A 26,933-nucleotide genomic window follows, 5' to 3' on the forward strand; every position below is an offset into this window, starting at 1 on the left:
TTTGGGATAAATGTGTGCACGTTTTCCTCTGTAGCACATTTAGTTGGCATATAACAAAATATTACCTATAATCTATAGGATGCCTATGTTAGTTTTCTATGTAGTAAAAAAAATTTTAACATATCTACTTTACATAGTAGACATATTCTTTATATCTATATGTTATTAGATCCTATTTTAATAACAACAGAGAGGTGTACTATTTAAATTTACCCTATGTAAATGTCATTGAAGCTTTACCCCATAATTTTATCTATTTTATAAATTTGGAAATTTTTGTGTCTGGCTATTACTATTGATAAGTGAAAGATTCTGATTTAATAAATTATCTTTTTTTGAACCTTTTTTTAATGTGAAATATTACATAGAAAATTGCACAGAACACATATGTAGAGCCTGATAGTTTTTCACAAAGTTAATACCCATGTAACCACTACCAGGTCAAGAAATAGAATATTGTCAGCTTCTCCAAAGCCATTTTGCAATCCATTAACCCTTCCCTCCCCCACCCATAACCATTATTCTAATATATACTTTTTTTCTATACATCTTCTTTAAACACTATAATTTTGTCTTCCCTGTTTTTTGAATTTTATGTAGCTAGGTTCAAACCATGTAAATTCTTTATTCTACATTATTAAATTTGTGAGATTTATCAGTGTTGAGTGTAACTGTGGTTTAACTTTCAGTCTATAATATTTGTAATTTATTTATCTTTTCTATTGTTGATGGACATTTGGCTTTCCATTTGTGAGTTATTATGAGTAATGAATGCTTCTATGAATGTGCCTTTTGGTGTGAAATGTATTCACTCTGTTTGATATATACCTATGAGTACAATTCTTTGTTTTTTGAGTGTATAGATTTCAGTTTTCATAGATACTGCCAAAAAGTTTGTAAAGCAATTGTAATACACACCAGCTATTTATGAGTGTTCATGTAACTCCATGTTCAGGTAAATAAATACTTAGAAATTGTCTGTTTAATTTTAGCCATTCTGGTGGTTGTGCAGTAGTATCCTAGAGTAGTTCTAATTTGCATTTTCTTGATAATTAATGATATTGGACACCTTTTTAAATTGGAAATCTTCTCTTGTGAAGTGCTATTTCAAGTCTCTTTTTTTCAATTTTTCATTTTGATTGTCTTCTTGTGGATTTGTAAGAGGTGTTGAATATTCTGGTTATTAGAATTTTGTTGGATTTGGGTGTTTCAAATACCTTCTCCTAGACTGTGATTTACTGTTTTATGAAATGAAAATTCTTAATTTTCTATTATGGTTAGTGTTTTTTTGTGTACCATAATCCAAGGCCTTGAAGATATTCTTCTACATTATATCCTAAAAGCTTTAATGTATTATCTTTCACATTTAGATCTCTCCTGATTTGTATTAGGGACTATTTTTTCTTTTTTTATATATGGATATCCAATTGTTTCATTTGATTTACTGAAACAACCATCCTTGCCTCATTACTGTACCACCTTTAGCATATATCAAATATTCTTATATCTGTGCTTCTGTTTCTAGAATTTTTTTCTGTTCCATTGTTCTTTTTTGTCTTTCTTTGGGCCTTGTACTCTAGCTTTACATGAAATCTGATAACTAATAGATAAGTCCTCCTTCTTTGTTTTTTTGTTTGTTTGTTTTTTTAAAGGTTTTATTTATTATTCTGACAGAGAGAGACAGCGAGAGAGGGAACTCAAGCAGGGGAAGTGGGAGAGGGAGAAGCAGTCTTCCTGTGGAGCAGGGAGCCTGATGCGGGGCTCGATCTGAGATCGTGACCTGAGCTGATGCGGGGCTCGATCTCAGATCATGACCTGAGCCGAAGGCAGACGCTTAACCAACTGAGCCACCCAGGCGCCCCGCTCCTTCTTTGTTTTTTTAAAAGAAGTTTTTAGCTATTTTAATTCTTCTGCATTTTGATATACATTTTGAATCTGAAGTTTAAAAGTGTTGGAATTTGATTGAGATTTAATAAATACTGAACATGGTATCTATTCCCTATTTATTTTGGTCTTGTTTAAATGTCTCCTAACTTGGTTTTATGATTTGATGCAAGAGGTCTTAAATACTTTTGTTTTTATCTATATGATACATTTTTAAAAATTTAGATTAAAAAAATTTTAATTAACATTAATTAAAATTTTAATTTTTAAATTAGCACTCAGTAAAATAGACCTTTTTTGATGTGCAGTTCCATAAACTTAAACACCTGTACATATTTGTGTAATCACTACATCAGTCAGGTTACAGAACAGTTCCATCACCCAGAAAAACTTTTGCATGCTATTTGTGGTCATTCCTCCACCCACACCCAGCCCTAGGTGACCATAACTCTGTTCTCTGTTACCATAGTTTTGCCTTTTTGAGAATGTCACCTAAATGGAGCCATATAGTATGTAACCTTTTGAGACTCACTTTTTTTCACTCAGCATAATGCCTTTGAGGCTCCTTTAAGTTGTTGCATGTATCAATAGTTTGTTTTCATTGCTGAGTAGTATTCTGTTGTATGGAGGTACCACAATTTAATTATACATTAACCTGTTAAAAGGTATTTGTGTTGTTCCCAGGTTTAGGTGATCTCATTTCTTTAAGGTAAATATTTATGAGTGGGATTGCTGGGTCATTTGGTAAGTGTATACTTAACTTGATAAGATAGTGGCAAATTGGTTTCTAAACTGCCTATATCAGTTTTCATTCCCACCCTAGTGCATAAGAGTTCTCATTGCTCCACATCTTCCAACACTGTGATGTCAGTGTTTTTTAGCTGTTCTGTTAGATGTGTAGTGGTATCTAATCTTGGTTTTGTTTTGCATTTCCCTAATCACTAATGATGTATATGTTTTCAAGTGCTTAATTTTCTTTCTGAAGTATCTGTTGAAATCTTTTGCTTATTGTTGTAATTGAATTGCTTATCTTAATGAGGTTTGAGAGTTCTTTCCATATTCTGGAGACAAATTCTTTGTCAGTGATTTGCAACTATTTTCTCCTAATCTATAGGCCTTTTACAGAAAGTTTCCTGACCCCTGGTCTTGGTGAATGGTCTGAGTACTTAAAAAGAATATGTAATCTGTTGTTGGGTGAAGTGTTCTCTAAATGTTAGATCTATTTGGTTGATGATGTGTATTTAGTTCTTTTATATCCTGACTGATTTTCTGTTTGCTCTCTCAGTAAAAGAATAGTGTTTGAATCTCCCAACTGTAATGGGATATGTTTTTCCCCTTCAGTTCTTTGTTTTTATCATCATATATGTTGAAGCTCTGTTGTTAGGCACATGCACATTTGAAATTGTTCTGTTTTCTTGATGAGTTGGGTCTTTTATCATTATGTAATGTTCTTTTTTATCCCTCATAGTCTTCTTTGCTTTGAAGTCTACCTTGCTGGCTGTAATATAACTAACTACTCCAGCTTGGTTGTGGACTTGACTGTCATCTGGAAGTTATATTTTTTTCTTTCCTTTTACTTGTTAATTACTTACATGATTATGTAGGACATGAAATCTAGTCAGCATTTAGTTTTTATGTTTTGAAAATCTCTGTCTTTTGATTGGTGGTTTAGACTATTTATATTTCAAGCATGTATTGATATTTGTGAATTTAGGTCTATCTTTTTATTGTTTCTGAATGTTTCCATTCTTTCATTCTTCCCTTTCTCCTTTCCTGGCTTTTCAATTCTTTGAACACTTGATAGTGTTCCACTTTAGTCTGTTTTCTTTCTATTTCCCTTTGTACAGGTTTGTTTTGTTTTGTTTTGTTTTTTGGTAATTGCTCTAGGGGTTACAGTATATGTAACTTTTAATCCGCTTAGAATTAATATTTTATTACTTAAAGTTGAATATAGAAAACTTACCACTATCTAAGTCCCTTTGTGCCCCATCTCCCACTTTTATGTTTAGTTGTCTTGCTTACTACATCTACATACAATTAAAATCACATCAGGGAATGTTATATTTGCTTTCAATCATAATAAATATTTTAAACAACAGATGAGAATAATATTCTATGCTGTTAATACAGACGTTTATCATTTCTGTTGCTTTGCTTTATTTTTTTGTAGTACATTTTTTACAATTTATAAACCAATAGTGATTCATTATTATTAACTAAAGTCCATAGTTTACATTAGGATTCACTCTTTATGTGGTGTCATTATGTGTGTTTGATCAAATCCTGCCCTGAAAATCCTCTGTATTCCACCCCTCCTCACAATTCCTGGCAACCCCTGATATTTTTTACTGTCTCTATAGTTTTGTTTTTTTCCAGAATGTCCTGTAGTTTGAATCCATCAGTATGTAGCCTTTTCAGATTGGTTTCTCTCACTTAGCAATGTGCACTTAAGTTGCTTTTATGTCTTCTTTTGGCTTGTAACTTGTTTTTATCACTGAATAACATTCTATTGTAGGATGTACCTCAGTATTTTTTTTTTTTTATCCATTCACCTACTGAAGGCTATCTTGGTTGCTTCTAATTTGGGGCAGTTATGAATAAAGGTATTATAAACATCTGTGTACAGGTTTTTCTGTGGACCTAAGTTTTCAGCTTCTTTGGATAGTTACCGTGGAGTGGGATTGCCTGATCATACAATAAAACTAGGTTTGTGAGAAACTGTCTAACTGTTTTCCACAGTAGCTGTACCATTTTGCATTCCCATCAGCAATGAATGAGACTTCCTATTGCTCTACTTCCTGGCCAGCATTTGGTGTTCAGTGTTTTAGATGTTAGCCATTCTAGTAGATGTATATTGGCATCACATTATGTCAGTTTGTAATTCCCTAATGCTATATGATGTTGAGCATCTTTTCATATGCTTATTTACCATCTGTTTATCTTCTTTCATGATGTGTTTGGATCTTTTGTCCATTTTTTTAATTCTTATTGTCCATTTTTTATTTCTTGTTGAGTTTTAGGGCTTCTTTGTATATTTGGATACAAATCCTTTATCAGATATGTATTTTGCAAATATTTTCTCCTAGTCTGTGGCTTATCTTTTTGTTCTGTTAACAGTTTTTCACAGAGCAGACTTTTTAATTTTAATGAAGCCTGACATCAATTTTTTTTTTCTTTCATGGATTATACTTTTGGCATTATATCTAAAAACCCATTGCCAAACTCAAAGTACTTAGATATTCTATTGTTATCTCCTATATGTTCTATGATTTTTACATTTTACATTTAGATATATGCTTTATTTTAGTTAATTTTTGTGAAAGGTAAAGAGTCAGTGCTTAGATTCATTTTTTTTTCATATGGTTGTCTGCTTATTCCAGCATCATTTTTTGAAAACAAACAAAATTATCCTTTATCTACTCAGTTGAGTTGTTCCTTTGCCAAAGATCAATTGACTGTGTTGCATGGGTATACTTCTGGGCTCCCTATTCCATTCTAGTGATCTGTTTGTCTGTTAGTTTGCTAATACCACACTGTCTCAATCACTATAGTTTTATAGTAAGTTTTGAAGTTGGATAATCTTGGTCCTCCAGCTTTCTTCCTCTTTAATAATATGTTTGCTATTCTAGGTCTTTTGCCTCTCCATTTAACTTTAGAATCAGTTTGCTGGTATCCACAGAGTAACTAGGTAAGATTTTGATTGAGATTGCTTTGAATTTATAGATTAAGTTGGGAAGAACTGACAACATTGAGTCTTCTACCCATGAACATGATGTATCTCTCCATTTAATTAGATCTTCTTTGATTTCTTTCATTAGAGTTTTAGTTTTCCTCATACAGATACTGTGTATATTTAGATGCATTTTGAAGTGTTTCTCTTTTTTCGCTAATAATGTTAATGATGTTATATCCTACAAATTTACTGTAATTGCTTATTTGTTCCAGGAGGTTTTTTTGTCATTTCTTTGGATTGTCTACGTAGATGATCGTGTCACCTGTGGACAAAGAAAGATTTATTATTTTTGTCTCTTGTATACCTTTTATATCCTTTTCTTAATACAGTAGCCGGGACTTTCAGTATATGTTGAATAGGAGTGGTGAGGGTACATCCTTGCATTATTCCAGATCTTAAGGGAAAAGCATCTAGTTTCTTACTGTTAAGTTTGGTGTTACCTATAGGTTTGAATCGATGTTCTTTATCATATTGAGAAAGTTCCTCTCTCTTCTTAGTTTGTTGAGGTATTTCTTTTTTAAATCATTTTTCTTTTTCAGCCTAGATAATTTGTATTGATCTTACAGTATATTCTTTTATCATCTTTATATTGAGCCATTCCAATGAGTTGGGTTTTTTTTTTTTTTATTATTTTGATTATTGTGTTTTTCAGTTCTAATATTTCCATTTGGTTCTTATTTGTATCTTTGATGTTTTTACTGAGACTTTCTATTCTCCCATTAGTTTCAGCTTTTGGAACATTTTTACATCTGCTGTTTTAAAGTCTTTGTCAGGTAATTCCAATGTCTAGGTCATCTTCATTGGCATCTGTTGATTGTTTTTTCCTATGCAAGTTGAAATTTTCCTTTTATTATTATGCCAAGTGATTTTTAATTACATCGTGAATATTTTAAAAGTTATGTGAATGTGGATATTTTAGTTTTATGAGGTGGTCTGCTTTGTTGGGTTCAGGCCACAAGTTCTTTTTTTTTTTTTAAAGATTTTATTTATTTATTTGAGAGAGAGAGAGAGAATGAGAGAGAGAGAGCATGAGGGGGGGAGGGTCAGAGGGAGAAGCAGACTCCCTGCCGAGCAGGGAGCCTGATGTGGGACCCGATCCCGGGACTCCAGGATCATGACCTGAGCCGAAGGCAGTCGCTTAACCAACTGAGCCACCCAGGCGCCCCAGGCCACAAGTTCTTATCAACTTTCTATGGGTATGGCTTCAACATCAGTTCTTTTTTATTTTTTTTTTTTATTTATTTTTTTTTTAGATTTTTATTTATTTATTGAGAGAGAGAGAATGACAGAGAGACAGCATGAGAGGGTGGAGGGTCAGAGGGAGAAGCAGACCCCCTGCCGAGCAGGGAGCCCAATGCGGGACTCGATCCTGGGACTCCAGGATCATGACCTGAGCCGAAGGCAGTCGCTTAACCAACTGAGCCACCCAGGCGCCCTCAGTTCCTTTTTTAAAGCGCTTACAGTGATATTTGTATCAGTCCCATGTGTATGTCACGGAGTGGCCAGTTTGGGATCTAGATGGTGTTGTGTTTCTTAATTCAATACTCAAAGGCTAGTCTGCTGTCAGACCCACACGTACACAGCTTAATGGTGAACCCAAGAATTCATAACATTAAGGGATTGCTTTCCTGAGCTATCCCTTCTCTTCAGTCTCCCTGGGACTCTGCAGGTGTGTTTAGGGCGGCCCTGTTTGGTTCTCTGGCGAGAAAGCTAAATCTTTGGTTACACTGGTATGCTGTGTTCTTTCTGTGACTACCCTAGCTGAGATGAAGCAAAGACTCTGTATCTTTAGTAAGAGGAAGTACAAAATATGGCAAACATTGTGGAGATAGGGAGAAATGAAGAATTGGAGCTATGAAAGCAATCTACCACAGATATCTATGGTGGAGAAGAAAGAGCACCTTATTAGATATTAAAATCTAGGCCCCAATATCAACTCTTGGTTGATATTGGCTATGTGACTTTGGAAAAAGTTTTACATCATAAGTTTTCTTTTCTTTAGATGAACAAAGAATGCTAACTTACTGTGTTTTTGTGAAAATTAAATGAGAGAATTATATGTAATGCTCTTTAGTAAAAGCTACTTAGTTTTAATAGACCCTGGCAGTGCTGCTAAATCTCTACTGTGATGAGAGGGGATGAACTTATCTCCCACGATCCATATCAACACTGACTGACACTTCAGTAACAGCCACTGGTAACAGTATTCAGAACAAACGATTATCAGAGTGTAGAATAAACTATCCACACCGACACTTTGATTTTTGAGTTTGAAGGTTTCACAAACAAACATCTAGAGGGAAGAAAAGAAAAAGAATGGCCACTGCAACTCTGAATAGTATCTGCTTTACTTTTCCCTACTTTTTTGAGGCAGCTTAATAAAATACTTCACATTTGCATCAAGCTTACAGTTTTCAACACCATTTTGCATTAATATGCTTAAATATAGTTGGATAAATGTTTCAATTACTTGTGCATCTCTTCATAGTAATGTGGTATATACTCATTATTTCTTATCAGGCTGAAGAGTAGGAACAAAACCACAATCCACACATAGTAAAGGAATAAGGCAATATCTGTTGGGAAAGACTTAGAGGGTTCCTGACTCTCCTCTCCTGTGGATAGGTGTGCTTGGACCAGGCACAGGCGCATAACAATGGGTATAGGGCTCCAGGAGACAGAAGTACCTAGCCCCTCTCCTGTTTCACTTATATAAGAGAAAGTAAGCTGCAGTAGGGAATTCTCCCCCCACTCTTGCCCTAACGAAGGAGTTAGGGAATGTGGGTGGTATGGGAAGAAAGCAACCTTGGCTATTCAAGAGATAAATGGTTTATCACTTCTCATATCTTTTCAGAATTCTACTTTTTGACTATGTGTCTATAATTCCTAAACTTATGAAGAAGTAGTAATTTAATTCTTAATGAGAAATATGACTAAGAATGATCTAGCTCACCTGTTTCTCAGATTCCTCTGTTTATATTATTAGACCTGTGTAGGATCCCTCACGTAACACTCCAATCATTACAAGACAGTTTAGCAGCCCTGATATTAAGGGGAAAATACAAAATCCAAAGATACATTCATAGGAAATTACTTAAAATCAATAGATAGCAGAATATTACTATAGCTTTATTTTGACTATTTTCTTATATGTTATTCTATTAGAATATAAACTTGCTTTATATTTCTTTTGTCTCTGAAATACAAATGCAAATACAAATATAAATACCACTAGGATTGAGACAAGGATTTCTGAATTGGCTATAGCTATATCAATATAGAAACTAAACTACAAACAAAAGAGACAAGTGTTTTCCAAAAAAATACTGTTTTTTAATTTAACATGTTTATTTTTAAGCAAAAGGTTAGAAAAATTAATACTTGCAGAGGTGTTGAGTATAGAAAGTTATGTGTTTTACTTTGTGTCCTTTCTTACCTTTTTCAGAGGTATTGGAGAAGATATTCCACTAGAAAACAGTTTCTGAAATTGAAATATTATTCAATCATCCTGCAGTCTAGGATAAGAATGATAATTGCTATTACTTCTTACAAACGACATCTTTGGGCTGCAGTTACAATTCAGAGACATTGGTGTGCTTATTTAAGAAGAAAACATGATCAAGAGAGGTATAAGATGCTAAAGTCATCATGTCTCATAATCCAATCTATGTTCAGAAGATGGAAGCAACGTAAAATGCAATTACAAATAAAAGCTACAATAATATTGCAGAGAGCTTTTAGAGAATGGCATGGCAGGAAACGAGCTAAAGAAGAAAAATCTGCTCTTGTCATACAATCATGGTATAGAATGCACCAAGAATTACGGAAATATATTCACATTAGATCTTGTGTTGTTATCATTCAGACAAGATTCCGGTGTCTTCAAGCGCAAAAGTTATATAAAAGAAAAAAAGAGGCTCTACTGACCATTCAAAAGTACTACAAAGCCTATCTGAAAGGAAAAACTGAGCGCACCAGCTATTTGCAGAAACGGGCTGCGGCCATCCGACTGCAGGCCGCTTTCAGGAGGATGAGAGCTCGCAATCTACATAGACAAACCAGAGCTGCTTGTGTTTTTCAGTCCTACTGGAGGATGAGGCAAGACAGATTTCGATTTCTAAACCTTAAGAAAATTACTACCAAATTGCAGGCGCAAGTAAGAAAACAGCAACAATTACAGAAATATACGAAGGTAAAGAAAGCTGCCCTTGTAATTCAGATTCATTTTCGAGCCTATGTTTTAGCAAAGGAAGTTCTAGCATCTTACCAGAAAACACGTTCTGCTGTCATTGTTCTACAGTCTGCATACAGAGGGATGAAGGCCAGGAAAAGATTTATTCACATCCTCACATCCATTATAAAAATTCAGTCATGTTACAGAGCTTATATTTCCAGAAAAAAATTTCTGAGACTAAGAAGTGCTGCAGTACAGTTACAGTCAATTGTCAAGATGAAACAAACTCGTAAACAATATTTACATTTGAGAGCAGCGACGCTGTGTATCCAGCGACAGTACCGGTCCACAAAAATGGCCGCACTAGAGAGACGAGAATACACGCAGATGCGGGAATCCTGTATCAAACTGCAAGCTTCTGTTAGAGGTCACCTGGTTCGGAAGCAGATGCGGGTGCAAAGACAAGCTGCTGTCTCACTACAGTCTTATTTCAGAATGAGAAAGACACGGCAGCACTACCTGGAAATTTATAAAGCAGCTGTTGTCATTCAGAACTACTATCATGCACACAAAGCACAGATCAGTCAGAGGAAGAACTTCTTGCAAGTCAAAAGAGCTGTTACTTGTTTGCAGGCAGCTTACAGAGGTTATAAAGCACGCCAGCTAATCAAACAACAATCTGTAGCTGCTCTTAAAATTCAAACTGCTTTTAGAGGCTATAGTAAAAGGAAGAAATACCAATATGTGCTTCAGTCCACTATCAAGATTCAGAGATGGTACAGGACATACAGGACTGTTTGTGGTGTTAGAACGCAATTTTTAAAGACCAGGGCAGCTGTGATTTCTCTCCAATCTACTTTTCGTGGCTGGAAAGTTCGAAAGCAGATCAAAAGGGAACATCAAGCTGCAGTGAGAATTCAGTCTGCTTTTAGAATGGCCAAAGCCCAGAAACAGTTTAGATTGTTAAAAACAGCCGCATTAGTCATCCAGCAACATCTGAGAGCATGGACTGCAGGAAAGAAACAGCGCATGGAGTACATCGAACTCCGTAAGGCAGCACTGACACTTCAATCTGCATGGAAGGGAAAAACAGTGAGAAGGAGGATTCAAAAGCAACACGCATGTGCTGTCATCATGCAGTCATACTGTCGAATGTATGTGCAGCAGAAGACGTGGGAAATCATGAAAAAAGCTGCTTGTCTGATTCAAATGTATTATAGGGCTTATAGTGTTGGAAGGAAACAGCGTCAGTTGTATTTGAAAACCAGAGCAGCTACAGTCATTTTACAGTCATCTTTCCGAAGTATGAGAGTAAGAAAAAAAATAAAGGAGTGCAACAAAGCAGCAGGCACCATACAGTCCGCATATAGAGCTTACAAAACCAAAAAGAACTATGCAACCTGCAGAGCTTCAGCTGTTATAATTCAGAGATGGTATCGAGGTATTAAAATTGCAAGCCATCAACGTAAGGAATATCTTAATTTCAAGAAGGCAGCAGTTAAAATTCAAGCCATTTATAGAGGTATTAGAGTAAGAAGACAAATCCAACACATGCATGTGGCAGCCACTGTTATTCAAGCCATGTTTAAAATGCATCAAGCAAAAATGAGATACCATAAAATGAGAACAGCCGCTGTCATAATTCAGGTAAGATACAGAGCACATTGTCAAGGTAAAATTCAGCGTGCAAAGTACTTGACAATTTTGAAAGCTGTTACTGTTCTTCAGGCAAGTTTTAGAGGAATAAGAGTTAGACAGACTCTCAGAAAGATGCAAAGTGCAGCCACACTCATTCAGTCATATTATAGAAGACACAGAGAGCAAACCTATTTTAGTAAGTTAAAGAAGGTAACAAAAACAGTACAACAAAGGTACCGGGCAGTGAAGGAAAGAAACGTACAATTTCAAAAGTATAACAAATTAAGGCATTCTGTCATACGCATTCAGGCTGGTTTTAGGGGGATGAAAGCTAGACAACATTTAAAAATTATGCATTTAGCTGCAACTTTTATTCAGAGGAGATTTAGAACTCTCAGGGTGAGAAGAAGATTCCTGTCTCTCAGGAAAACTGTTCTTTGGGTGCAGAGAAAATATCGTGCAACTGTTTGTGCAAAGCATTACTTCCAACAATTCCTGCGGTTACAAAGGGCGATCATTAAAATCCAGTCGTCATACAGAGGATGGATGGTAAGGAAAAAGATGCAAGAGATGCACAGGGCTGCTACTGTCATCCAGGCAGCTTTCAGAATGCATAGAGCATATGTGAGGTATGAGGCCTTGAAACGTGCCTCAGCCATAATCCAGCAGCAATACCGAGCGAACAGGGCTGCAAAGCTACAGAGACAACGTTCTCTCCGACAGAGACATTCTGCTCTGATCCTTCAGGCTGCTTTTAGGGGGATGAAAGCTAGAGGACATTTGAAAAATATGCATTCCTCTGCAACCCTTATTCAAAGCAGGTTTAGATCTTTAGTGATGAGGAAAAGATTCATTTCCCTCAAAAAAGCTGCTATTTTTGTTCAGAGGAAATATCGGGCCACCATTTGTGCCAAGCATCACTTGCACCAATTCTTGAAATTACGAAAGGCAGTCATTACAATCCAGTCATCTTACCGAAGGCTGGTGGCAAAGAAGAAGTTAGAGGAGATGCACCGGGCTGCAGTTCTCATCCAGGCCACTTACAGAATGCACAGAGCATATGTTACATTTCAGACTTGGAAACATGCCTCAGTTCTAATTCAGCAACATTACCGAACACACAGGGCTGCGAAATTGCAAAGAGAAAATTATGTCCGACAAAGACATTCTGCTTTGGTCATTCAGGCCGCATATAAGGGAATGAAGGCAAGACAACTTTTAAGGGAAAAACACAGAGCTGCTATCATAATACAAAGCACATATAGAATGTATAGACAGTATCTATTTTACCAAAAGATTCAGTGGGCTACAAAAGTAATACAAGAAAGATACAGAGCAAATAAAAAGAAAGCTCTTCAACACGATACCATCAAGAAAGCAGCAACCTGTATTCAGGCAGATTTCCCGGACTTGATCATGAGGAGACAGATTCAGGAACAGCATCAGGCTGCCACTATTATTCAGAAGCATTTTAAAGCCTCCAAAATAAGGAAGCGTTATCTCCACTTGAGAGCAAAAGTAGTTTTTGTTCAAAGACGATACAGAGCGCTAACTGCAGTGCGCACCCAAGCAGTCATTTGTCTACAGTCTCCATACAGAGGTTTTGAGGTGCGAAAGGATATCCAGCATATGCACCTGGCTGCCACACTAATTCAGGCAGTCTACCGAATGCACAGGGCCAAACTTGATTATCAAGCAAAGAAAACTGCCGTTATTGTTATACAGAATTATTATAGGTCATATGTCAGAGTAAAAATGGAAAGAAAAAGACTTTTAGCAGTTCAGAAATCTGTACTAATTATTCAGGCTGCTTTTAGAGGCATGAAAGTTAGACAGACACTGAGAAACCTATCGGAAGCAAACGTGGCAGCCATTGCCCAGCAATCTGCATTCTGCCCTCACAGAATGGAAACTCCGCATGGAGCTGTTCACAGCTCGGCACTAAGGATTCAGAAGTGGCATAGAGCTTCTCTAGTGGCTTGTTCCCAGGAGGCAGAGTATCCTCAAAGAGGGGCTGCAGTAACAAATCAAAAAGCTTTTTGTGAAATGGTCACAAGAAAATTGGAAACGCAGATGTGTGCTGCCCTGCGAATTCAGTCCTTCCTTCAGATGGCAGTGTATCGGAGAAGATTTGTTCAGCAGAAAAGAGCGGCTGTGACCCTCCAGCAGTATTTCAGGACATGGCAAACAAGAAGGCAGTTTTTATTGTATAGGAAGGCAGCAGTGGTTTTACAAAATCACCACAGAGCCTTCTTGTCTGCACAACATCAAAGACAAGTGTATTTACAAATTAGGAGCAGCGTTATCATTATTCAAGCTAGAACAAGAGGATTTATACAGAAACGGAAGTTTCAGAAAATTAAAGATAGCACCATAAAAATCCAGGTACTTGTATATTTAAATGTAAAGCTTGAATTATTTCTTTAACCAATACTTGTTAGAATTTGTAAAATTAACTTAAACAGGTCATAAAGAATAATACTTCGTTTATGTGACCATTTCATTTATCTTCCAAAACGGAACATTTTTGAGAATGGGAAAAGGGCACTAATAATAATTCAGCTAATACAACACAGAACTGGAATTCTTTTGAACATGATCACTCTATGCTTGATGCATTTCAATAGGTGTTAATTTTGAGGATATAGTTTGATAAATAGGAGTTCTCTACGGAGTAAAAAATTTTTTTAAGTGAGAAATATATGCTAAGGTAAAGGGAGATTCGGCAAAATTTAGGCCAAATGGTATAACTTTATTCCCTACCAATCTGTTAATAAGACCACTTTAAGCTAGATAGACATGTGTACTTTATTCAGAGCATTTAAACTTTTGGTTTCCAAAGCAATTTTATATAATTTTTTCACTATATTATTATTGTTATACATAAAATATATATATTCTATATAACAAAAATATTATATCTGCATTTCTTACACACATACATATATCAGTGGGTGAGAAGTGTAGAGTATTCTCTCTCTTGAAATATGAAGGAACTGAGAAAGGTTAAATAAGTTGCTAATGTCACACAGGGAGAGGCAGATCCAGGAATTGAATCTAGGTACTTCAGCAATTTATTTTCTACCTGTTCATACCTGGGCTTTGAACCTTGGTGTGATATGCTGGTATCTTGTTGGTTTGCTGTTGAACTTAGATATACTGTTTTCGTTCAGCAAATAAATGTCCAGTGCTGGCAATGTGCTCAAATGCTATCATGGCTGATTGGCATAAACAGATATACTTAGTTGCTGTCCTTAAAGCACTTAACTGAGCAAGGAAGCTTAATTATAAAACAAAATGAGAGGTTTATGTTGCTGGGAACATAAAGAAGGGAAACCTAAGTTAGTCCCAGTGCTCAGAAAAGGCTTCCCAGGACAAGTGGCATTTAAGTTGAGATGTTAAGCCAAAGGATGAATTAAAATAGCCCAATAAAATGTATCCCATGTATGCAGCTGTAAGCGATAACACAGAGTTCAGAAATGAGAGAGCGAGTATGTGTGGTGGAGTATAGAGAATGACAGGAGACTAGGCTGGCAGTACCGGGAGTGAGATCGTGCATAGCTTTGTAAGACATAGACACAAGTTTAGTCTCTTCTACTGGATTAAAAGAAGTTCTAGAAGAATTTAAAAAGGAGAAAACCAGAATCATATTTTTATTTTTAAAAAATGACTCTGGCAGGAATGTGGAAGAGGGACTGGAAGGGGAGCGGAGACCAGCCAGGAGGCTATTGGCATTAGGTCAGGTGAAAGATAGTTTAGTAAGGTGTAGTGACAATGGAATTGTGAGGATTAGTTTGAGTGGAAGGGGTAGTATTTGCATTATATAGAGCATGAACAAGCATCCAAGCCATGTGTATGGTTTAAGTAACTCAGCAGATGTTACCATTCTCTGACATAGGGAGTGAGGAGAGGAGCAGATTGGAAGATTGATGATGAGTTCAGTCTGGGGTACATGATGAGGTTGAAGTACCTAACAGATGTCTCAGTTGAGATGTCTAGCAAGGCAGTTGGCTGTGTTTGTCTAGAGTTTGGAGAGTAGTACAGATTTCAGAATTTGACTTCTACATTATTGGCATACATGTGATAATTAAAGTCGTGGGGATGATGGGATCAGCCAGGAATAATGTAGAAAATGAGTAAAAGAAGAGAGCCTGCCTGGAACTCAACCCTGAAGAACGTCTACATTTGAGAATACTGAGAGGAGAAGCCAAAACATGGTAGTAAGAGAGAACAAGCAAAACTGAAAGATTTATGGTATCAAGAAACCAAGGATTGAGGGAGGAAGAAAAGAATGCTCAAATTCCAAAGCTGCCAAGAAGTTAATGTTTGAAGTATGTTAATTGGATATATTAGTTAGGGTTATATTCAACTGAAATGACAGAAAAGCCAAAATAACAATCTTAGGAAATTTTGGCTATTTTTCTCGTATATAATTAAATTTAAAAATTATATTTTACACATCTTGTTTTTAACATATAATCAGTGGTCTCAAACTTTAGTGCACATTGGAATCACTTGGAATTTTTAGAAATACTGATGCCTGGCTCCCGGTGTGAATACCAGTATGTTGATATTCAGATTAGTTTACATAAAAACCACACATAAATACTTAGAGGAAGTTAAGGACATCACAAGAGTAATTTTGACATTCATATAATTCTTGCCTCTCAGCTGACTTTGGATCCTGATCCCCATGTAAGGCGTGGCTGCAGTATTTGTTTTAGGTATTTTGGGGTCAAAAAGACTCGGGTTCGGATCTTGACTCTGTTGCCTTCTGGCCATGTGGTATAATAGGTCTCTTCTTCCTCAACATCAGTTTCTGTTTTGTAAAACAGAGATCTTAATCATTTCATGAAATATTTGTAGAGAAAAAGTAAGATACCTTTTCCACTTATTACCTGTGCATCAATAAGTTACTAAATTTCTCTTGATTTACTCATCACTAAATTAGGTAATGATATTATCTACCTATGGTGTTGTAAGGACCTACAGCGCTTAGTACAATGCTAACGGCTTAATAAGTTGTATTTTCACTTAAACATTTAGTCAGCCTCAAGGTCACAGAAATTGGAAAAACTGATAGTCCTCTGGTAGAGAGTTGCTCTCAGGAATTTGCTGCAACCTGGACACAAAACCCAGGATATATGTGAGGGAGGCAAAGTGGGAGGCAAAGTGGGAGTCAGTGTGTTCCTTTTCCTTCTGTTCTTCCAAATGGATTGAGATAGTGAGGACAAGGCACATATCTGGCTTTTCAGACATTGTACATATATTACAATTTAGAAATATTTGTTAGGGTTATATTAGTCTTAGCTCTCAGGCAGCCACAGGTTATGTGTGATAAAGTACATAGTAGGTGTTCACTATGGTGAGCCCATCTGTTTTCAGAGGGCTCATAGGTGTCAGGAATGAATGAGCCTAATCGAAAGAAGAGTCATTATGTGACTATATTTCTGCAATTGATTTTTGTCTACTTAACCAATCTTACACTAGCTGTCTTTAATACTGATTTTTTTTCAATTTACAAGAAAATATATCTCATTGCATATTTGTTATATTTATGTGTTTCATAGGCTATATGGAAGAGCTATAAAACCAGAAAATATTTACATAAAGTGAAAGCTGCCTGCAAGATTCAAGCCTGGTATAGGTATTGGAAAGCACGTAAAGAATATCTAGCTGTACTAAAAGCTGTTAAAATCATTCAAGGTTGCTTCTATACCAAACAGGAGAGAACACGGTAATATGTGATAGCTGTTGGCGGGGGGGCAGGGGGGAGTATGTGTGTGTGGTAGCCAAGTCTTTATATAAAATAATAGTGCTTACTGATTTTTCTTTTAAATATTTGCTATGCCTAACTTGTATGGTTTGTTTTGTTGGTGTTACCGCCATTAATGAAACAAAGTATATCTCTAAGACTGTCTTATTTTTTGAGATAGAGCCTTGATATAATTCAGTAAAAAGTACTTACTTAAAGTTGATTTGGTTTCATATGGGAATGAGGGTAAGGGGAAGTGAATAAAATAATCCAGGAAAATATTGGTTTCCTTATTAGTGCATTAGTCCATTTTGTTTGTCAGTTTAGCTACTGGTAAAATTTGTTTTCTTACTCATTTTTCTTTTCTTTTCTTTTCTTTTAACTTAGCCCCCACACTCTTTTACCTTAATGATGAAGACCTAATTACCAACTTATTTATGTTCATTGTATTTTCCTATTCCTTGTTCATTTCTTTGAAACACCTTTTCTAAAGCTCTTACCAGGTTATCGATATTATTTTTTATTTCATAGTGTAAGAATTTTTCTTCAGTTATCAGAATTGATGAATTATTGTATCAGTGGTGGTTTTAAAGATTGTTTTAGGAGAACACACTAGTGTTAGAAGAGTTTCTTGATAGATTCCATGGGTAGAAGCTCAGGGCTTACCATATAAAGATATAGTTGCTGCTATCAGCTGTTAAGGACCAGTATCTAAGTTTCTTGTTCCAAAATGCTGAATTTTTCTTATTAATGCTCAGCTTTGTTTTCTAAGAAATGTGGCAACATGTAAGTTAAATCCATTCTCAATTTTTATGTATTACACCACGTTGACACCTAAAGTTTAATCTCTGGCCCTCACTTTCTAAGTTTTTCTCCAGTTCTACTTACAGAATATTTCTTTTTAAATATTTACATGATGCCTAGCTTTCCTTTCAAACAAGTGTCCATTTCTCATTTGCCTGATGCTTTTCTAATCTCCCAAGTTCTCTTTGGGACCCCCTCCCGTCTGCTCAATGACTCAATTGCAATATGGACTCAGATTTTATACTCTGCCATTATTTCTACCCACACCCCCTTTATCTAGGCTTTGTCTAGGTCTACATAATTGTACTTTCTTTTGATCCTGTTCAGAATTCTTTCTCATTCTAGAAACTCATATTTCTTACCCCTGGAATATTGCCAATATTGCTAATTGCAAAACTTCTTTTTCATTGTGTCAGTTCAGGGTGTGTGTATGTGTATGTATAGAATTCTAATGGCTACAATTTAAGTATAAATTATACTTTTCCACTTTCTTTTATTCTCATCTTTCTTATATTTTCTTTCTCTAATATTTAGTGGGGGGGTGGGGGGGTGAGGTGTACAATACATATTTATCGAGTAGATTAAAGACACTTGTAATTGCTTTCCAATAACTACTTTTTAGGTTTCTGAACGTGAGAGCATCAACAATTATCATTCAGAGAAAATGGAGAGCTACACTTGCTGGAAGAATAGCTCGTGAATACTTCTTAATGATGAAAGTAGGTGCAGAAAGAAAAAACAGCTCCTTTGCAAAGAACTATTTTAGGAAACAAAAATTGTTTTTTGTTAACTATACATTTTAAACACATCATTGCAGTTAATTAAAAATTGTATTCACTCATAAAAATACTTTTTATGAATGCTTTTGTTTGTATATTTATAAAATATTCTCAAATCCAAGTTTGAAGTAACTAATTTTAGAGTAAATAATTTATTTGGAGGAAGTCCTAATAGATGTAGCATATTTTGTCTACTAGAAGTCAAATCTTAATAATATGTTCTTTAAACTGCAATTGGTGATCTATTAAAAATATTTAACATCAAAGTTTAGAATAGCTGCAGTACGTATAGCCTTTTATTAAAGAAATCAAAACTAAAATTCTACTTATAAATTTCAACATTCATGTAATATTCACTATTATTATACAGCCATTATTATTATACCTACTGGTGTATATTTGCTAATTGGATTCTCATAGTCACCCTCTGAAGTAGTTGTTATTAGCATACCTATTTTACAAATGAGGAAACTGAGGTCTAGAGAGATAAAGTGACTTGCCCAAGGTCATTCAGCCAGTTGGCGGGGGAATCTATGTTTTAAAGCAAACCTAGTTCCCATTTTAATTTATATACTTCTTCAGGTGTCTTAGAATTTGGTTGTCGAGATGTTATGTAATTGAAACTGAGATGTGCTAGTTCTAAGATGTTCTCTATGGTCCTTGAAGCAACAAACAGCTTCCCTGACAGCTGTTTACAATGCCCATTCTGTTCTTTACGTTGCTAGCATTTTTATTAAGTGTATCTGTCCTGTGGTAGTATTAGTCCTTTTCTCCCTCACAATGAGAGGTATCAAGAAGATGAGAGGGAAAGAGCACCAGATATCTATTGACCTTGGCTTGCCCCTTCATAAAAATTTAATTTTTAGCTGTAGACCTATATAGGTTTAGAAATGATACACCATCACCTTTTCTTGTATATGAAATATGACATTCTTAAGCTAAAAATGTAAGGAAAAATCACAATTATACCATCTCATTTTACATGGAGAAATTCAGAAACCTCCAGTGGGTTGAAATTATTAAGCCTTTCTATTAATGCCACTTCCACATTTTTCCTTATAGAGACATCGAGCTGCTTGTTTGATCCAAGCGAATTTTAGAAGATACAAAGGAAGGCAGGTTTTTCTTCGGCAAAAGTCTGCTGCTTTGACCATACAGAGATATATACGAGCCAGGAAGGACGGAAAGTGTGAAAGGATAAAATATGTAGAATTAAAAAAATCTGCAGTTGTTCTGCAAGTACTAGTGCGTGGTTGGTTAGTAAGAAAAAGAGTAAGTATTTATAAGTAGAATATCTCAGTCCTATGAAATGAAAGTGTTTGATGTTGAAATGTGTTAAGAAATTTTAGACTTTGGGGAATAATTTCAGAGCAAATATAACCATTAACTTGAATTTATTCAGCTTCTGCAGAGCCATGTAACAAGATCACTGTCTGCTATCGAGTTTTGTTCTTTGAGCCTGTTTCTCATAGATGCTCACCAAAAATGCAAACTAAATTTTCTCTTGTAATGAATCTTAACAAAGGAACTAAAAGAAGAGTGAGGGAAGAGCTCCACACGTGGAGGAGGTTGTGATTCAGGTAGCCATATGCTACCACCAAGCAACTCTTTGAGGTGTTGTGAGCTACCATTCCTGTGATAACTTCCACATCTTCAGCAAGAGAGAATCCTCTGAGAGAGTTCATGATGTTTTTAGCATCCAATATATGAAGCACTGGCAAAGACAAAAAAATTTGAAATGAAAAAGGAAATCTTTTATATTGTGTTCATTAAATATAAATTGGAAGTCTAAAGGCCCACTATTGAGAGGTTCTGCTACAGGAGTCTTGTGCTAGATTTGTGCAAGACTGCCTAATAACTGGAGAAATCGATTCGAATAAATTTGTCTGACTTACTGTGACCATCTCCAGTACTGTAATTTGTTTTGAGTTTAGTATTCATATACTTCTCTCATTATAGTTAGTACATTCAAAGCTCTAATTAGCTGTTTTGTGTAGCCTAGTTAAATTAAATACTGTTCTTTAGTAAGGTGCCCACAATATAATTTTGCTTTTTATACCTTGAGTTAGGGGTTACACATGTGGAAATATTGTATAGTAAAGGATTATAATCACTTTGAGTTACAATGTAAATAATCTTAATAATTAAAAGTTAACTTATTGCTAATTTACATAATTTGGTATTGAGGAAATACAAAAATAAACATTGATCAGTTGTCTTAAGAGTCAAATATATGGTTAATTTTTTATTTCTCTTTTAGATTTTAGAACAGAAAACCAGAATTAGGCTTCTTCACTTCACAGCGGCTGCATATTATCACCTGTCTGCTTTTAGAATTCAAAGAGCATATAAACTTCACATGGCTTTGAAGAATGCTAACAAGCAAGTTAATTCAGTCATCTGTATTCAGGTTAGCTTTTCCTTTGCAGCAGTGAAACTATGTGGTATAATTTTTGTTACAAATTTTCTATCTTAATAAATAATTTCCAAATACCTTATGCTAAGGTCATATAATATGTAGCCTTTTGCTTATAGGATGACGTACTTAGGATGGCTTGATGGGTTAGAAATAGGTTGATGTTTTAAGGCACAGGAATAAAGCTATGAATTATTTTCTGAAATAATTATACTAATTTATACTCATAGCAAAGTCTGAGGGTACCTGTTTCTCTACATTCTTGCCAACACATAGTGTTAAAGACTCTGATTTTTGCTATTTTGATGAATGGGAAATTGCATCTCATTTTTGCTTTGGATTTCCTTTGATTGCCAGCAGTTTTAAAAAATGTTTCATGTGTTGGCTATTCAAATTATTATCTGTGTATTGTGTGCTTTTTCTTAATGTACGTGTGTATGTGTGTTTTTTCATACAGTTTGCCCTTTCCTCTTTTGGATGTTCTTTTTTCTTATGATTTATAAGCTTTCTTTATGTATTTTGGATATGAACTCTCTTTACATACATTAACATATACTTATATGTAAAATATTGAGTGAGAAAACAAACTGCAGAATGACACATACAGCTTGCTAGAATTTGAATACGTTGTGAAATGAAGGCTCTGTTGTACAGGGTTAAATTCACACATACCCAATGAGGACTGGAAGATTTGCACCCAGTGGAGTGGAGAAGTAATGCCACTGGGGAGGGTTGAAAGACATTTCAATATAATGTTCTGTTTATTTCGTTTGTGTATGTATGTGTATATATGTATTTATTTGTTTTAAAAACCTGAAGTAAAGAAAATTCCTATATGTTTTAAACAGAGATGGTTTCGAACAAAATTACAGCAAAAGAGGTTTGCTCAGAAGTATAATAGCATCATCAGAAGTCAGCATGAAATTCAAGAATGTCTGAGCCAGCAAAATAGGGCTGCATCAGTAATACAGAAAGCAGTACGCCGTTTTCTCCTCTGTAAAAAACAGGAAAAATTTAATAATGGAATCAGTAAAATTCAGGTAACTGGAAATATGATGATGTTAGTTCCAGACTTTGGTTCATAATTCACCTACATGATATCTAACATTTTAAAAACACAGTCACATTTTAAAAAGCTGAGGTTTGCCAGTTGAATAACTCATAAATACTATATCATTATTAAGCCCTTTACTTTCAAATTTCCCTAGAGACATTTAGGATTGAGGTGAAAAAGTATTTTAGCATTTTGTATAGATTTAGACATGTTAGGTCAACGAGTGATGCTTCAGGTTATATACAGGAATATTATATATATTTCTTTTTATAAAAATTGGTTTAACTATTAGAACATGAATTGAGGTTTTATTTGCAAAGTGTCTGATTATATCTTATAAATTTACTGAAAATACTTATTTTGTAGAAATAGATGTAGATATAAGTTCAAAATATCATGGGGTTAATCTTAAAATTACTGTGTTTTGTCTCTTTAAGGCATTATGGAGAGGATACTCTTGGAGGAAGAAAAATGATTGTACAAAAATTAAAGCTATACGACTAAGTCTTCAACTTGTTAACAGGGAGATTCGAGAAGAAAACAAACTCTACAAAAGAACTGCACTTGCACTTCATTATCTTTTGACCTATAAGCACCTTTCTGCTATTCTTGAGGCTTTAAAGCACCTAGGTTAGTTTTTCTTAACAATAGCTTGTATAAGGTTAGAAATGCATTTTTACCTTTGAGTGTACAAAGAATGTTATAATACGATATTAGCTAAAATTTCATTTTGTTGCTATGAATTTATCTCTCTCTCTCTTTTTTTTTTTTCCCTCCTTTCAGAGGTAGTTACTAGATTGTCTCCACTTTGTTGTGAGAACATGGCCCAGAGTGGAGCAGTTTCTAAAATATTTGTTTTGATCCGAAGTTGTAATCGCAGCGTTCCTTGTATGGAAGTCATCAGATATGCTGTACAAGTCTTGCTTAATGTCGCTAAGGTAGTTTTCCATTTTAATAATGAATTGTTCATTGGTCAAGAAATCTGACCCAGCAAATTAAGTTCATGCTTGTTCACCACTAAAACTTAGATCGCCCAGTTAGAATTCATTTATGTGCAAGAGTCTTAGGGGGGAAAATGTTTACTCTGTTAACATAATTGTACATAAAAACACTAATTTTTTATGATTTTATTTTTTCTGTCTTTATGATATTAATAACAATGATTACTAACATTGAGTACCTCCTACGTGCTAGTGTTTTTCATGCATCATTTAATTTTTCTTACAATAATCCTCTCGGGCAGTTCATGTTGTTATTCTGATTTTATAGAGAAGGAATAATAATCCTTATAGAAGTTAAGTCTCCTGCCTAAACACTTGAGTGTGATAAGTGATGGAGCTGAATTCAGATCCATTTTTGTCCACCTCCAGAGCTGGTGTTCTTGTCCACTGCATTGTATCAAAACAATAGAACCTCTTATAATCATGTCGGGCAAAACATGATGAAGATATTGCTATCACTTAGTCACCCTGTATGTAAGACTCTATATAGGTATTAGCATTTAAGATTTTTGGCTTTGGACTGGTAGCAGATATCTGTATAAACTGTAATGCATGCATTTAAAAATACTGAGATGACAGATTTGTCTTCCCCACCCAACCCCTTAGCCACAACTTAGAACACTTGACCTGATATTTTCTTACTGAGAAGTGGTGGTTAAGAACGCAGACTGATGCCAAATTGCCTGGGTTTGAATCACAGCTCTGCAGCTTACTATAGGTTACTTAGCCTCTCTGTGCTTTACTTTCTTTAACTGTAAAATGGATATAGTAATGGTATCCACCTCATAATGTTATTGTGAGAATGAAATGAGTCAATATATAGAATGTGCTTCATACATAAAAGTGCCAATTGTTAACTGTTAATATTGTTTATTGTCGTTTTTATCTTAGTATCATTAGCATTATTTGTTCCCATGCAAATTTCAGTATGAATCTAGTGATACAATTAGGTATTTGAAGCAGGAAAAATATATCCTCCTCTTAGTCTTTATCATTATTTTACCCTGTGATTAACTACCACAGATAAGTTATCTTTTTCCTTCGAGGTTCTCAGTAAAATTGCTTGTCATTAAGCTTTTTAGGGAGTTCATGTTCAAAGATTTTAGATTTGATTCATATTTTGTGGAACTTTAAAGTCAGTTGGGAAGAAAACAATTAAAATGCAGATATGCATATAAAATGGATCCAGAAATGATAGTAATATCAAGAAGTCATTTCCCGGGGCGCCTGGGTGGCTCAGTCGTTAAGCGTCTGCCTTCGGCTCAGGTCATGATCCCAGGGTCCTGGGATCGAGTCCCACATCGGGCTCCCTGCTCAGCGGGAAGCCTGCTTCTCCCTCTCCCACTCCCCCTGCTTGTGTTCCTGCTCTCGCTGTCTCTGTCAAATAAATAAGTAAAATCTTTAAAAAAAAAAAAAGTCATTTCCCGAAGTCCTTTGGACTTGCCATAAATAGTCCAAAAAGTTGGCCGTAAGCTTTTCTTTTGCTTGGGCTATTTCTAAGGCTAACATGTGTTTGTTATGTTGCTTTCATTCTGTTCTCTTCAAGTATGAGAAAACTACTGCAGCAGTTTATGATGTAGAAAATTGCATAGATACATTGCTGGACCTTTTGCAAATGTACCGAGAAAAGCCTGGTGACAAAGTCGCAGACAAGGGTGGAAGCATTTTTACAAAAACTTGTTGTTTGTTAGCTGTTTTATTGAAAACAACAAATCGAGCCTCTGTAAGTATTAGTTATCTTCCTTTGAGGTTATCTTTCCTGGTTTTTAGGTTTAAGACTTTTACATTTTTCCTTCAGTAATTGTCACAATTTAAATAGGGTTTTGTGTGTGTTCAGACCTGCCTTTTTTGTTGATATAGGAGCTGTTTGCGTGTTGTGTTGTGTGCTATGTGTGTTGTGTTGATATAGGAGGTTTTCTAATGTATTAAAGAAACTGAATTTTAAAAATAAAGTTTATTACAGTTATATAAGTAGCCATTTCCCATTTACGAGGAAAGTAACAAATTATCCTAGCAAGGTAGAATACCACATATATGTGACTCCTCATCCTCCTGTTATAACCATAAATACATTTCAAGCTTTTCTATGATAAGACCTCTCTAGGTGTTACAATCAAACATGGGGGGACCACAGGCTATGACAGAACAAAACCACTGAAGGATTTTACATGAGGGAGTATGTTCTAGTTTAAGGTCCAACATGACTTTGGCTACTGATTGAAGAATGGATTTGGGAAAGTGTGTGTGGAGGTAGGGAGACCATCCAGGAAGGAGGGACGTATAGATATGTAGAGGTCTAAGCAAAAAACTGTACTTGACCTAGGGTTGTTAGAGATAAGTAGATAACTTTGGAAATCTAGAGAAAATTCACAGGACTTGGCAACTGGATATAATAGGTCTATTGACTATAATATTTACCCTTTTATTCAGTATGGAGCTAGGTATACAATCTTTAAATATTTACCTTTTTTATAATTGTCTTACAAATTAGTTTATAACTTAAACCAGTCTAACTGCTCAACTTAGAAAGCATGGCTTTTTTTGTTAAAGACTCATAAGTTCACTGTATGGTGGTTTTTATGGTTGATTTTACTAGCATAGAAGGGATACAAAATTTTTATTCGTTTTAATAAATGTATATTTTCTTTTTTAGGGTGTTCGAAGTAGGTCCAAAGTTGTTGACCGTATTTATAGTCTCTACAAGCTTACAGCTCGTAAACATAAAATGAATACTGAAAGAATACTTTATAAACAAAAGATGAATTCTTCTATAAGTATCCCCTTTATTCCAGAAACACCTGTAAGAACCAGAATTGTTTCAAGGTAAGCAGTAAATGTACTCTATAGTTTTGTGTCACTGTTCATTCATTCATTCATTCATTCATTCATTTAGCGAACATTTTTTGAGTACATACTATAAGCAAGATACTGTACTTGACAATGGAGAAACAACATATGAGTAAAAATAGAATCTGTGGTAAATCTAAAGTAGACAATCTCAGGAAATAATGAAGTAATAATAACACTGTGGCTTTGGGTATTTAATAGTTATTTGATAAATTCCTTGTATTAAATAGTTAAGTACTAAGTGTAACAATTAGCTTTTTATAAGCTTTGCAGTATAAACTTTTTTTTCTTTGCATGTAGAACAAACTACACTGTTCGAAAGCTGCCGAAAATCCCTCCTGGCTACAGTATCAACTTCCAACTCTTCTCCTAATCATCCTGATACTTGAAATTTCTCCTTCTGAAGAAGTTCTTTATGAGACCCTGTACTAGTTTCCCTAGAGCTTCTGTAACAAATTATCACAAACTTGGTGGCCTTAAACAACACAGTAACTTATTCTCTGATAGTTCTTGAAACCAGAAGTTCAAAATCAGGGTGTCAGCAAGGCCTCGCTTTCTCTGAGGGCTCTAGGGCAGAATCCTTCCTTGACTCTTCCAGTTTCTGGTGGCTCTAGGTGTTCCTTTGCTCATGGCTCTACAACTCCGTTCCCTGCGTCTGTCTTCACATGGGCCTCTTCTCCTCCACCCTCCTCCTTAAAAGGACGTGTGTTGGATTTAGGTCCAGTTCAGATAATACAGGATGAGCTGATCTCAGGATCCTTTAGTTAAGCATATCTGTGGAGACCCCTTTTTCAAAATAAGGTAATATTTACAGGTTCTAAGGATTAGGATGTGGACATACCTTTTTT

At 35.2% G+C, this 26,933-nt stretch overlaps 1 protein-coding gene across 3 annotated transcripts in view; it reads left to right on the plus strand.

Moving 5' to 3' along the window:
• Positions 1-26,933, plus strand: part of ASPM (assembly factor for spindle microtubules) — a 64,769-nt gene that overhangs the window by 33,776 nt on the left and 4,060 nt on the right. For 2 of the 3 annotated variants that reach the window (XM_064594054.1, XM_045877099.3), the window contains exons 18-27: positions 9,063-13,814; positions 17,000-17,166; positions 18,611-18,707; positions 19,830-20,039; positions 21,028-21,177; positions 22,032-22,223; positions 22,675-22,867; positions 23,021-23,175; positions 24,785-24,961; positions 25,892-26,061. In XM_064594054.1, coding sequence (XP_064450124.1) covers positions 9,063-13,814; positions 17,000-17,166; positions 18,611-18,707; positions 19,830-20,039; positions 21,028-21,177; positions 22,032-22,223; positions 22,675-22,867; positions 23,021-23,175; positions 24,785-24,961; positions 25,892-26,061 — 6,263 coding nt within the window. The remainder of the gene's footprint in view (positions 1-9,062; positions 13,815-16,999; positions 17,167-18,610; positions 18,708-19,829; positions 20,040-21,027; positions 21,178-22,031; positions 22,224-22,674; positions 22,868-23,020; positions 23,176-24,784; positions 24,962-25,891; positions 26,062-26,933) is intronic. The other variant, XM_064594055.1, reaches the window with a different exon arrangement.

The sequence above is a fragment of the Mirounga angustirostris genome, unplaced genomic scaffold (assembly GCF_029215605.1).
Source record: "Mirounga angustirostris isolate CCGP_5_RB_7025 unplaced genomic scaffold, mMirAng1.0.hap1 SCAF_6, whole genome shotgun sequence".
Classification (NCBI taxonomy): Eukaryota; Metazoa; Chordata; class Mammalia; order Carnivora; family Phocidae; genus Mirounga; species Mirounga angustirostris.